Source organism: Sipha flava, unplaced genomic scaffold, assembly GCF_003268045.1.
Source record: "Sipha flava isolate LNK unplaced genomic scaffold, YSA_version1 38_pilon_pilon, whole genome shotgun sequence".
Lineage (NCBI taxonomy): Eukaryota > Metazoa > Arthropoda > Insecta > Hemiptera > Aphididae > Sipha > Sipha flava.
The window spans coordinates 123,247-136,789 of NW_020273099.1; the positions used below are offsets into that span (position 1 = coordinate 123,247).

The 13,543-nt window shown below is 34.8% G+C and overlaps 1 protein-coding gene across 1 annotated transcript; it reads left to right on the forward strand.

Moving 5' to 3' along the window:
• The first annotated feature begins 2,171 nt into the window (after window positions 1–2,171).
• LOC112688274 lies at window positions 2,172–12,932 on the forward strand. Its single transcript, XM_025561385.1, has 4 exons — window positions 2,172–2,440; window positions 6,475–6,543; window positions 8,288–9,238; window positions 10,629–12,932. Exons 2-4 carry the CDS (start codon window positions 6,499–6,501, stop codon window positions 11,496–11,498), a joined length of 1,866 nt encoding a protein of 621 aa, XP_025417170.1. The 5' UTR covers window positions 2,172–2,440; window positions 6,475–6,498; the 3' UTR covers window positions 11,499–12,932.
• Window positions 12,933–13,543: the final 611 nt, after the last annotated feature.

Sequence of the window (13,543 nt, forward strand, 5' to 3'; positions counted from 1 at the left end):
ATGAAATATAACTTAAAAAGTTATTCTTTACTTGTAGAGTGCGGATTAATATGCATTTGCATATTTATTTTTGGTTGGTCATATGATATGCTGTTAGCACCAAATTTGTTTCATGACATTATGGTTTAAACAATTAAATTTTTTTAGTATATATTTTCGCATATTTCAACATTTACTCATTTTTTTTTTTATTTTACGATTTTAACTGAATGTTTCATATCTCATATTTTAGTGCGTAGTTCAATGGTTTTTTTTTATATATATATCTGAAATATTTACTAGGTATTGTAATATAAGGGTTAAATTTTTATATGAAAAATTTATAAAATTATTATTAAAAAACAATGGCTATGGCATACTTAATAAAATATTTAAAATTTTAAATGGTGAAAGTGAATCAATTTAAACCAGAGAAGATTTATTTTAAAATAATACGATATTTTTAAATACGTACCTAGAGTATTTAGTTCTGTAGATGTGGAAAGTTCATTTTAAAGATATAAAAATTTGTTGACTAACTAACGCCGATCAATTGTTTTTGAAAATTTAGTTAAAATTATTATCTTTCAATGTAATTCCAATTTAGATAAGAAAATTTATTTTATGATAAATTTTAATATTAGTTGATTCCTGTTTTTTCTTCAACACTTCTTACAGAATGGTTTTGGTAAATTATCTCCTTAAAACGAAGAATAATGAAATTATATATTTTAAATAATTTTATTTTTTATTTATAATTTTTTTTACTAAATTTTGAGTGCATATTTTAATATATTAGTGTATACATATGTGAATACTAAGATTTTTTAACGCATATTTGGTTGGTTTTTGATGCATACAAATCTTCGCTATACTTGGTTTAACATTGAACATCTTACTATTGTCAGATAAAGTTATATACATAAATATTTATTAAAATTAATTTATAATGTTTTATATCCATTTTACTAATTATAATTTCGGAATTATGTAATATACATGATATGTTTAGTTGTTATCAGGGCCGGTGAGAGGGTGGAGCAGGGAGGGCTCATCGTCTTAGCCTTTTATACAATATTTTTATTGAACTAAAATATATATAAGTAGTATGTATATCATAGTCAAACAAGTGCAAGTAAAGGGGCCCCGGGGCCCTCAAAAGTTCTCACCGGCCCAGTATGCTATCTTTAATACCACTCCTCCTGATTTATTAAAAAAAATTTCAATAAATTAGTTTTATTTAGTTTATTTATAATAATTGATTCATTTACTCATATCAAAATTAAACTAATTATGTGATTTTATAATAAATGTATTTGATGAATACATAGTTACAATATATTTTAATAATATTTTATAGCTATAATTTAAAAAATGAATAGTAAACATTTTTATAAAACATTATGAGTATTATACAATACATTTTTACAGCTTAGTTAATTTTAAATACCACTGTTGTAGTTATATAAAATGGAATACCTTAAAATATATACAACATTTGGATGTTTTAATACAGTTAATAATTATACATTATAAAATCTTGATATTTACTTTAACTATTATTGTTATTATAAAATTAAAATATAATAATTATCATTCGAGTACAAAGGTATTTAACTTACTTAGATAGTTAATGTATTTATTTTGCTAAAAAAGAACAACAGTTGTTATGATATTATGATAATTGATTTTTTAAATTTTTGTTTTTTAAAAATTAGGTTATGTTTAAATTCATGAACAAAAAATTAATAATGGCTGTGGATTTAACACATAATTATGTTATTATCCCAAGTTATCTCTACTTTGACAATAAGATTTTTTTATGAAGATGTTTTTCCTCTTCTGTATGCGTTTTGGCACATATTCACGGCTTTCGTGGAGTACTTATATCTCAAAATAGCATTATCGAGCCATATCCGTACAGTTAATTTCAATGAAGCACAAAACTGTAGAGAAACAGCAGTGAAAGAAAGAGATGAAAGATAGAAAGAGAGGGGCGTGAGCATACACTCTCATACACACACATACAAACACATACACAGACTAATTGCTATGCGGGCTTTGATGAAACCAGACCATCCGACTTGTTCCTGTTGAGGTCTAGGTCATGACCAAGTGGCTGTTACCTACAAGTGGCCGTGGAGGAGGGGACGGAAACACGTTGTCGCCGTTTCAATATCATCATCGGACCCCTGCAAAGTTAACCAAGACGAAGAGATGGATGGATCTCATTGATCCTTTCTTCTTTCCGGCCACGAGTTCCCGATCACTAATCGTCTTGAAACCGTCGCGTCAACTTGTTCGGCCTAAATCGTTAGAACTTTTTGTGATTTCCAAATTTTTATTTTTATTTCGGCAAACATTTCAAGTTACTATTTCGTTTTAATACTTATTGTGTAAGTGTGTTGTTGTTATTAATAATAGTTGTTGGTGTTCGTGTAATCAGACTTTAAATTTAAAGGTAAGATATAAAATTATTTGATTTCAAGCAGAATATTAATATAAACCAAAAAAACAATAATAAAAAATTTATCTAATAATAATGTAATTTAATATAAATTTATATTTTTAAATTTGTATGCTTATCTATGTCGTCTGTCAATTATTTTTTATCTATATACAAGCATATCCAAATTACAAATTTTATATTATTATAAGAACCAATGAACTTAATTATCAATAAAATGTTTTAGTGACAATTTGAAAGTATATAATTCAGCTAATTCAATATATTGTAAAAACTGTTTAAGTTTTTCTGAGATAATATAATACTAATCGAATAATTAAATTTAAAGATTTTTATTTTCTATCGTTTGAACGACTACTTTAAGATTACTTACTAGTAATGATTTAAAAATATTTTGAATTATTTTAATTTAAAATTTAATATGGAATTTTAATTGCATTGATAATTTCTTAAATGTACAAGTTTTTCCGGTACAACTTTCAACGTGAATCAAACAATCATATAACATCCGTTGAATGGCTATCATATAGAGTGGGAATAACTTTGTGCAATGTCTTATTTTTCTTTAAAAACATAACTAATAGTTTTGACGTGACCTGTTTATTTTGAATGAAATATATCCCCAGGCTACTGACACTATGAATGAGCACCACCTGAGTTATCAGAATAACGATTATAATAAATAATCAGGTACTTATTCTTCAAATCTAAAAACCTGTTTACACTTGGGCAGTACGCTAATCAATTTGTTTTAAAACATTAGCTTAGCAGTTGTAGAATATGCTTATACGTTAAACTGTTAAATAGCAATTCAAGTTATAAATCAATAAACTCATAATAAATGTTATAGGTGGTGTGCTATTTTTAAAATCGTACAATTATACAAAAGCAATATTTTACTTCGTACTGTGAATAATAAACTTACAGTTAAATACAAGTTCGTACCTATTAAGCTGAAAATAATACATTCGTGTCTTTAATTTGTAACTGAAACTTTAGAATATAAATTATATATTAAACGTCATGAGAAGTCTAATTTCCATTCAGGATTTAATTTGAACATTTAAAATACATTTGTTATAAAAATCTAAACATATTTATAACGATGGCTTTAAAGCTATTATGATTTTGCATATATTTATTTCATTTGAACGTGCTTCATACTCATTAATTAATTAATTTAATAGTTTACTTTTCTCAGTTTTGCAATTTATATATTATATTATAATATTATATATTTATAAATTTATGTATAGTTAATCAAAAAATTAATAATGGTACTATTTATATCAAACAATTATTGCAGCAAAGTGAATTTATATTTCATACATTTGGAAACACTTGATTCAAAATTGTTATTGCTTAAACGGGATATACCGATTGATGTAGAACTCTGTGAAAAAAAAATTAATAATATCAATTAAAATAATAGAATTTTTCGTTCAAAACTACATAAAACAATAATATTCTGTACGTAAATATATATATTATAGTAATGGGTTGGTTTGGAGTATGTAGAACGAATAGAGGCGCACCGGCATGATTCAACAGTTAATGACTATATAATTGTGTGTTTAAAAGTTTGATAGGAATTTAAAATTATCCAGTGAACACATATTGTTGTTCATCGAGTCGAACGGCAATAATCAAGTTGGAACTAATAAGTCCAATTACGTTTTTACCTGGAGCCTTCTGTTTTCTAACTCCGAGCTGAATAAAACGATACGCATCTTTGACCATTAGACCCTTTTAGAAACAACCAGACCTAAACAAATAATAAATTTACCTATTTATCACGTTAAGAGTGAAAACGTAAAAAATATGAACGCGCATAATGGTGTACGTCTGATAATGTCGCTACCAAACTTTTTGTAGGGGAAACGGGAAGTAGGGGGTTTGAATAGGGATGCTGATGTGGAGAAAAATAGAAAGCTGTAAAACTCGAAAGACAATAAGTGTTGAACAAAAACCAATTGCCAGCCTAATCAGACGATATTACATATGCACGGTCACGTAAACAGGAGGATAAGTAAAATATGGGATGGACAATAGGTAGTCTCGTTTCATACGATTAAGTCAGCGCTGCACTATTAGCAATGGAAAGTGTATAAAAGCGTTGCAGTATACGACAACGAGTCTGTCAAAAAACCAATAACCAAGAACATGAATGATAATAATAAGAATAATAATACTAATAATAATAATAATAATAATAATAATAATAATAATAATAATAATAATAATCAATGCACTAAACTACTAAAGATAGTCGGGGAAGTGCATTATTCGCGATATGAATGTGGCCCCAATTGGACGTTATTCAAATGCGCGGAGTGAGTCGCGTGCATAAATCAAGCACCTATTGTTAGTATTTGTTTTCATTTCGTAATATGGAAATATGAGTGATAAAAAATGATCAAAACAAAACAAGTGCCATCGAACAAATTGAGCGATATTTTTTGGCACCGGTTTCGCAGTACATCTGGTAAATATTTGCATAATTAGGCGATATCGGGTCATTTGAATTGGGTTACAAAACTCGGCATTGTACTTCCCATTGGACATGCGGACACGGATATTATTAGTAAAAGTGGTGACGATTTGTATAACATCGTTAATTTTACATCGTTCGACCCAACATCCCATTGAACGGCTTTGTATATTTTTCGATATGCAATTTTTGTGGGTCATTTGAAGAAAGGGGGTTAATAAATCGATCGAAAATTTGACCCAGAAAACCTACAGGGAGCACCTGGCGCTTGGGCTCATGTGCTGACCAACCAAATGATCAATAATTTGCATCCACCGATTTTTACCATGTTATTATCGTGCGAACCACTCGATTGGCAAAGAAAAGAGAATCAGCGGTGGCCGTGTGTATTATAATGGGTTCCGTAGAAACAAAACGTGATCGACTATTGAAAATCACGTTCACTGATCGCCGCCGGGAACGGGTGAGCGGGCAGCAGCCCAGGCTTAACAGCTGCCGGCGTTTTCTCTCGGGTGCTTGACCTAAACGTATAATATATTACCATAAAAATGTTCGACATACATAATTTAGTAGTAGCAGTATAGTAACCTAGCCGGGAGAGAGACCATAAGACTTTTATCCAATTTTTTTTTTTTTTTTTTTTTTAAGAACAACACTGACCCACTCACCGGCATATTATATCTGGCTTAAAACCGGATTTCGGAAGTTGAGCGCATTCATTCTTAATTATTATCGAATTATGAAACGCGTTTCTTCTCTCTCCGTTGCAGCGGTCTAAATAATTTGTTTTATATCCTTGTGGTTAAATTATTGTGAATTTCAGACACAAAGTTCGCGAGATATTTCACACAGCCAATGATTTTGAAAGTTTACCCACTACCATACCGTGATATAATTTGAGAAAGTTTATAGTGCATATTTTTTCATTTTTTTTCTCGATTCATTAATTTATCAAACATAACTTATATGGTCATTTATTTTTTTATTTACTATCAGAGACAAACCTCGTGTGTGTGTGTGTGTGTGTGTGTGTGTGTGTGTGTGTGATGTGTATGCTTTATTATATCGGTGAACAGCATCATTGTTGACGATCACGTAGTAGTACCTAGTAAAAACAGACAATTTACACACATATATGTCCGAGTATGTCACTAGTGTTTCTCCAGGTTTCCCGGTGAACAGGATGTGCCGCCGTGGAACGCGGAGACGAGCTCGAAAACCGGAATCATCTGTCTGATGTTTTTTTTTTCTTTATCTATCTACGGAAGACGAACCGCACAAAAGTAGGCAGTCGAGATTGGAAGGACATTTTTTTTCCAAGCCCAAAGCGGTCAAACAACCTGTAGGCAGACAGTACATGGTCCATATCACACTGTACACAGCATGTTCAATGACTTCGCGACCTTTTCGAACGACAATTTTTAAAACCGATTTCACATTCTATAACTTTCCCCTTCGGTTCTACCCGATAACGGGGTGATGTTGATAAAATAACGAAGCCAAACTAATTCACACGTTTAATATTTTATGTTTAAAGATCATTCGAAATCAGACACGAACAATGATCCTGAGACTGTCGCTGATATTTTGCTTGCTGGCATGCAACGTAAGTATAACTTTATTATTATAAATACAATAACACATTATATTTTTGACATAAAACGTTCAAAATTATAATATGACAATAATAAATTAAAAAGTACAATATTATGTGCACGACACTGTCATTAATACCATTGGTCTATTTAATTGATATGGGGCACGGTAACGTAGTTATAGACAATACCGTATTACACTTACATACTCGCTTTGCAGAATACATATATACACACACACTGTATAGATACTGCGCAGTCGTCGACTCGTTATGGTTATGAAACCTTTGTACCGTTAAGCATGTCCCGGTATCATTTACGCGTGTATGAACAATAAACATTTTCTCGTATTCATTTAATTAATTTTGACACCGCTCAGTGCGCGGCCGAAAAAAAAACGATTTCATTTATTTTCATACGATACGATCCTGTACTGTTTAAATTTGTGAATTATATTAAACTAATTACTGTATAGAGGTTAAGTTAAATTAGTTAGTCTACATTATCTAAACGACTAGAGAGTATTATGTGCTTTTACATATACGGTTTTTTGCTTTACATACGAGTAGGCCGTACTTACAACAGTGGGTGTACGTTTTTCCAGCGGATATTTTTTTTGACATTCCACCCAGAAGAATATTTTCATATTTCACTTTGCCGAAATAGCCGAGCAAATACTCGTGCGGTACAAGTGTAGAGATTTCGATGCAGAGCATACATACAATATCATGTTCATGCAGACTTTCACCGTTTTTTTCTCGCCCCTTATGTTGAAAATAGATCGTCCGCGATGTAGGAGGTCTGGGCTGAACCGTTCGCGAGCAAGATTAGTAACGGGTCAGGTTACTAAATGCTCATTTCAAGCGTACACGTTGAATAATATGCGTATAACATGCTATTATTTAATTTTTTAAAACTCGATCTTACAATACATGTATGTCGAAATACGTCCGAATAAATTGGATAAAACGCTGAATTGATTTCTCTCAACGCTTTTTATGCACACTAAATGTGCACCAATGGCGTAATTACGGAGTGCAGAACTCACCCACTATAGTCCAAATTTAATTTTTCATCCTTTCAAATCTATTATTTTAATTTGAAAAAACACACGATCACACATCGAAATCGTCTTAGACACTTGGAAATACGTACAATATTGTTACGCAAATAATATGTGATTTTCCCCCCGTAATTTTGCATATAATATGCCGTTATTCACCGTGTACTAGTGTGCGGATATTGGCGTGTAAAAACTGTAAGCTTTCACCGTAAGGCCTCGCGGTTTTCCGGTCAACTGCAGTACTCACAAAATACTCGAACAAAAGCTGATACTCGCATAATTACTCCTATAATAATATACATCGTATCCATACGTTGTTCGCTAGTCCTATACGACTCGTGTACTTGGCGAACATCATAATCGCGTAAAGACTTGACGACTATTTCAATCCTACACGACTTGTACACTTGCCGATCCGATCAATGAGCGCAATTATTTATTACTCCTTTCACTCGTCAAATTTACCAATGGGAAACGACGAGTGACTCGGTGAGTAAAAATAATCGCCATACTGGACGAATGAACACGTCGTGTAGGAGACGACTCGTAAAGCATTGCGACTGACGATCATTCGCCGAGTGTACACCAGTCTTACGGAACTGGCTTTATATTTTGATTCTTGAAAATGTTTTCACGCCGTTTTCGGTTTTTTTTCTCTTTCTCTCTCTTTCTCGATTGCGTGGCACGCGCAGTTGGCCGAAGAAGTTGACGTCGTCGAAGCCGTGTCCGGGACATCGCAGTCGATCGACGACTTGTTGCAGTCCGACCAACAGCACGTGCAGTCGTCGGCACAGAAGCGCGAGGACGTGGAGACGCACAACCCCGACCAGCTAGCCATGGAGACCGGCGACGACATTGACGACCAGGACACGTCCGGTTCCATAGCTAAGCACAACTACTTGAAACCACAGTCCGCGCCGATCCGCGGCCACTTGCCACTGAACCGTGGACCACCGCCGCCGCAACAGCCACAGCAGCAACAGCAACAGCAACAGCCGTCCGGTAAATACCATCACAACGTGGGATACCTGGGACCGCCGCCACCACCGCCGTCACAGCAACAGCAGCAACAGCAACAGCAACAGCAACAGCAGCAGCTGCAAGCGGCCCAGCAATCGGAGGCCATGGATAAGGTGTACTCGGCCGGTCCGGTGGGCAACGCGCTAGGAGACCCGTGGCCGAACAGCGCGTCCGCCGACATGCCCAAGATCGTGTCGCTGGACGTCAAATGCGAGAAGAACTCGATGAAGGTGTTCCTGAGCTTCGACAAACCGTTTTACGGGATAGTGTTCAGCAAGGGCCACTATAGCAACGGTAACTGCGTGCACCTGCCCGCCGGCCTGGGCAGGTCGTCCGTCAACTTCGAAATCAGCATACACGCGTGCGGCACGTCCGGCAACACGGAGAACGGGCTGTACGGCTACGGCGCCGACTCCGGGTCCGGCACATACTTCGAGAACATCATCGTCATCCAGTACGACCCGCAGGTGCAAGAGGTCTGGGACCAGGCCAGGAAACTCAGGTGCACGTGGCACGACCAGTACGAAAAGTCCGTCACCTTCCGGCCGTTCCCGGTCGACATGTTGGACGTGGTCAGGGCCGATTTCGCCGGAGACAACGTCGGATGCTGGATGCAAATACAAGTAATATTCGTTTTGTTTTTTACCTACGCTACTTTGTATTGCCTATTATATTAACTATTGAACAATACGATCTATTATACAATTATGGTAACCAAATATTTGAAGAACAGCCCATATATATATATAACCTATATAGCTACAAATTTAAAAACCTTTATTTTTTCTTTTGGAAGGTAAAATATTTCAAACGTTTTCAAATTACTGACAATTCAAAATATATTTAATTTACAGTTAATTTCAACATTTTCATAAGCAACCTAATGACTGACTTGTACCGTTTTTGATCGAAATAAATACGTAGGGAAAAATTAACGGATTTATATAAAATTTTTAAAAATAAGTACATTATTATATCCTTGAACTAAATACTACTAAGGATAACAGAAATTGTTCTAAAAAAAAAATTACTGCCCTTAAAAATAAGTGCCTCCCGGTCACCATAGCTATATATACCTATATATACTTCCGACTGTACGTGATTTTTTATATGAACGCAAAAAGATTAGCATGTAAACATATATATCATGGAATGTTGCCAGAATCCAAATCTAATGTATTATTTTTGTTTATTGATCATCGGCAACTGAGCTCGATATTTTTCAACAAATTATATACGCAGATCAAATCGCAATTTTTGATACATTTTCATAATGATACCTAATATATATTCATAATATCGAATGTTAAAATCGTATACGTCATCACACTATACAAAACTATACATATACACTCTTAGAGCATAAATAAACATACACTTATTACAAATAACCGCAAACGTTACGTTTATAATTTATATTAAAATTAGCCGTCAAGCGATAGCGTTTGTCTCCTTCCGTTCCTATGTTAATTTTAGCACAATATTCACTATGATCTATATTTATATATATATTTTAGTTTAGTATTTATTCTGCTGCATATATACGTAACCGGTCATTTTTTTAACTACTATTAAAAACCCTAATTATATGTATATTAAGCGGCGAACGAATATACATTATAGATTTTTAAAAATCAATATCATATTTTAACATACAAAAGAACGTTTCCTTAAATATTGTTATGCTTTAGGACAATGCGTTATCGACACACTACTTGTATACAGCCGTATATCTAAGGAGGTTGAAGGAACCGCATTCTCCTCAACATTTTAGGAAGTCTTAAATAACTAAATTACTGATTTTTCGTTCGTTATGGCTTTATTCCTTTTTTTTTTATATATACTATATGTATAACTGATGTACCACACGAAAAAAATTTATTGGCCACGCCACTAGTTATATATACATTTATGTTATACGTCCGGACATAAACTTTACAATCGTGTATTTTTTTGGATTTTTTGGATTCTTTGTATTAATTTTTTAATTTTTTCGTTTCCTCCACGCATAAGGTCGGCAAAGGACCATGGGCTTCCGAAGTTTCCGGATTGGTAAAGATTGGACAAACAATGACCATGGTGTTGGCGATCAAAGACGACGACTCGAAGTTCGACATGCTCGTGCGAAACTGCATGGCTCACGACGGTAAACGCGCTCCCATCCAGCTGGTGGACCAAAAGGGTTGCGTGACCCGTGGCAAGCTCATGTCACGGTTCACGAAGATCAAGAACTTCGGTGCGAGCGCGTCCGTGCTGTCGTACGCGCACTTCCAGGCGTTCAAGTTCCCGGATTCGATGGAAGTGCACTTCCAGTGCACCATACAGATCTGCCGGTACCAATGCCCAGACCAGTGTTCCGACTCGAACGCCATACTGAACGCGCAGCATGGCAACCTGCTGTCCGCGCACCACCCGGCCATCCACAGCTCCGAGTACGGGCCACCACCCGCGCCGCTGGACGTGTACGCGAGGGTCGGTTCGGCGCATCCGCGGGACGAGAGGCGCGTTAGGCAACGGCTACAAAGGAGATCGGCCCCCGTGGACGAGGAAGAGGTGGGCGTGAACCGCATCATCAAGGTGGTGTCTACTGGCGACCTAACGTTCGCGCTGGACGACTCCAGCAACTCCACCACCATGGTGTTCCCCACCCGGACCGTCGAGCCATCGTCCATGATCTGCATGACCACGGTCGGCTTCTCCGCCACGCTGTTCGTGTTGCTGGCCATCCTGCTCGTCTCGTGCCTGGTGTCCGCGTATCTTTGCTTGCGCATCAGGTCCATGCCACAGCGCCGGAAAAACGCTCAGGTCGCTTGCACCAACCCCAAGCTGCAGCAGGTGGCCGCCACGCACAAGGCCAAGATCATGCACCAGGTGTTCACGTGAATGAGACGGGATAACGGCCACACGCATCCGTATACAGCGAGAGCAGAGAAAATACCGCAAAACGAAAAGAAAAAAGAAAACTTTCCTTCTGTTCCCTTCCCCCAAAAACCCCAGACACCCGCCAGCGCACAGCTAACGCCATAATTAAACCAAAGCCCTTGAAATTACAGTACGCATATTTATTATTATTATTATTATTATTATTTATTATTAATATTATTATTATGATTATTGATGTAATATTTACTATATTATACTATTGTGTACTAATGACCCCTAACTTCTTTGCACGTAAATCACGTATGTTTTTCGTTCATCGATCGTGGTTCCTTCGACGCTTTGATTTCTTTTTTTTTCGTCCGATAGTATTTTAATACTATATGATATACATTATTATTATTTTTTTTTTTTATATGCATGGTAGGTCGCATAGAAAATATAATATTATATATATATACATTTTTTTTCGATCGTAATTGACACCCGGGGGAACGTATAACCTTACAAGCCGCCACGTCATCGAAACGCGTCCGTTTGACGCGATCATACTTTTCCGGTGGCGCAGACGTCCCGTTATTATATTATATTGAGTACGTTATAAAATAATACTATTTTTTCTACCCATTCATTAACACCGCGTGTCGATCAATGCATGAAATACGCAACCGTTTTTCGGAAACATAAACTTTTCATCGTCGAGCAAGTAAATGTTTTTTTAACCACGAAAACGTCTCCTATGTTCGTTTACGGTGTTTACGATATCACATTTATGTCGTTTACGTTTTTAAGATTACTTTCATTTTGTGTATACAAACAGTGCCAAACAATAACGGATGAGCCATATATTATAAATTATAATATCCGTAGTTGTATTCAATGAAATTATAATTATTATTGTTATTATTGTTTAACTCAATTAACGCGGTTATAAATCATAAACGTGCAGTACAGGAGGTTTCGTTTACCGCAGTACCCGCGACGCGTGAAATCCCGTTAATCCAATCTTGTTTATCCGCAATTTCAATCGTACAACAATATTATACAAATTACGACGGTTTTCACTTGGAAAAATTAAATATAATTACCGCGACGATAATGCCGTTTCCATACGGTCGTACAAGTACCCACCGCTAGCCTGTGTTTTTTAATTTTTTTTGTAGGATATGTCTGTTTTCAAAGTTTAAACCATACACGACGGGTCATCCGCAACTAGAATGAATATTGTTTATCCAAAACTCGACCAACGATTTCGCATGTTTAGATAGAGGAGATTACATTTGATATTCTGCACACATCATTGTGCTGAATCTGTATTCATTTATACACAATACAATAGTACATATTAAATATTACGTTTTAATACTTAGTTAACAAATACATTAGAGAACATAATATAAATCCGTTAAATTTCAGAAAACAAGCCATAATATATGTTATTTATTTTTACAAATATCGTACGATCATATTTTATTGATGGTATATATTATAATATAGGTACTCGAATAATATTACGTTGTGTTTATAATATTAGTTAATTTAGTTGTTATTATACATATACTGATGCCTAATTAGTTTTTAACGAGGCATTTACAACAACTTTTGTGCGTTTGCTATTTATGCCATAGATTTTAAGAACAAATAGTTAAAATAACAATAAAAAACAATCCGTAATGTTCGCCCCGTGGTCTTGAAAGTATATATATACGTAAAACGATAGTATAATTCAACCAGTACAAAAACTATAAAATTAGCACATGCACATTAGTTGTTGATTATGAGATATATGCATGTATATATTGTATAAGTGACTTATACATACACATATACGTACATATACCTACAAGTGTATACTTAATTAATTAATAGTAATATTTGTTTATTAAGCTTATGTTTTTACTACGAAAATGTGATTTCATTGTCAAACAAATAGTTTTATTATTTTTTACCCGTAATTTATTATTCCATTGCGGTTTATTGTAATACGTTGAATATTATAATATTGTTGTAACGTAGACACGTGATGATGGACTCGTGTTTATTATTTA

Excerpts from the sequence above, each read along its gene's own strand:
- LOC112688274 (XM_025561385.1), top strand. The coding sequence starts at position 6,499 with ATGATCCTGAGACTGTCGCTGATATTTTGCTTGCTGGCATGCAAC. Across the intron at positions 6,544-8,287 it reads TTTGCTTGCTGGCATGCAAC|TTGGCCGAAGAAGTTGACGT; the intron begins GTAAGTATAACT and ends TGGCACGCGCAG. Across the intron at positions 9,239-10,628 it reads GATGCTGGATGCAAATACAA|GTCGGCAAAGGACCATGGGC; the intron begins GTAATATTCGTT and ends TCCACGCATAAG.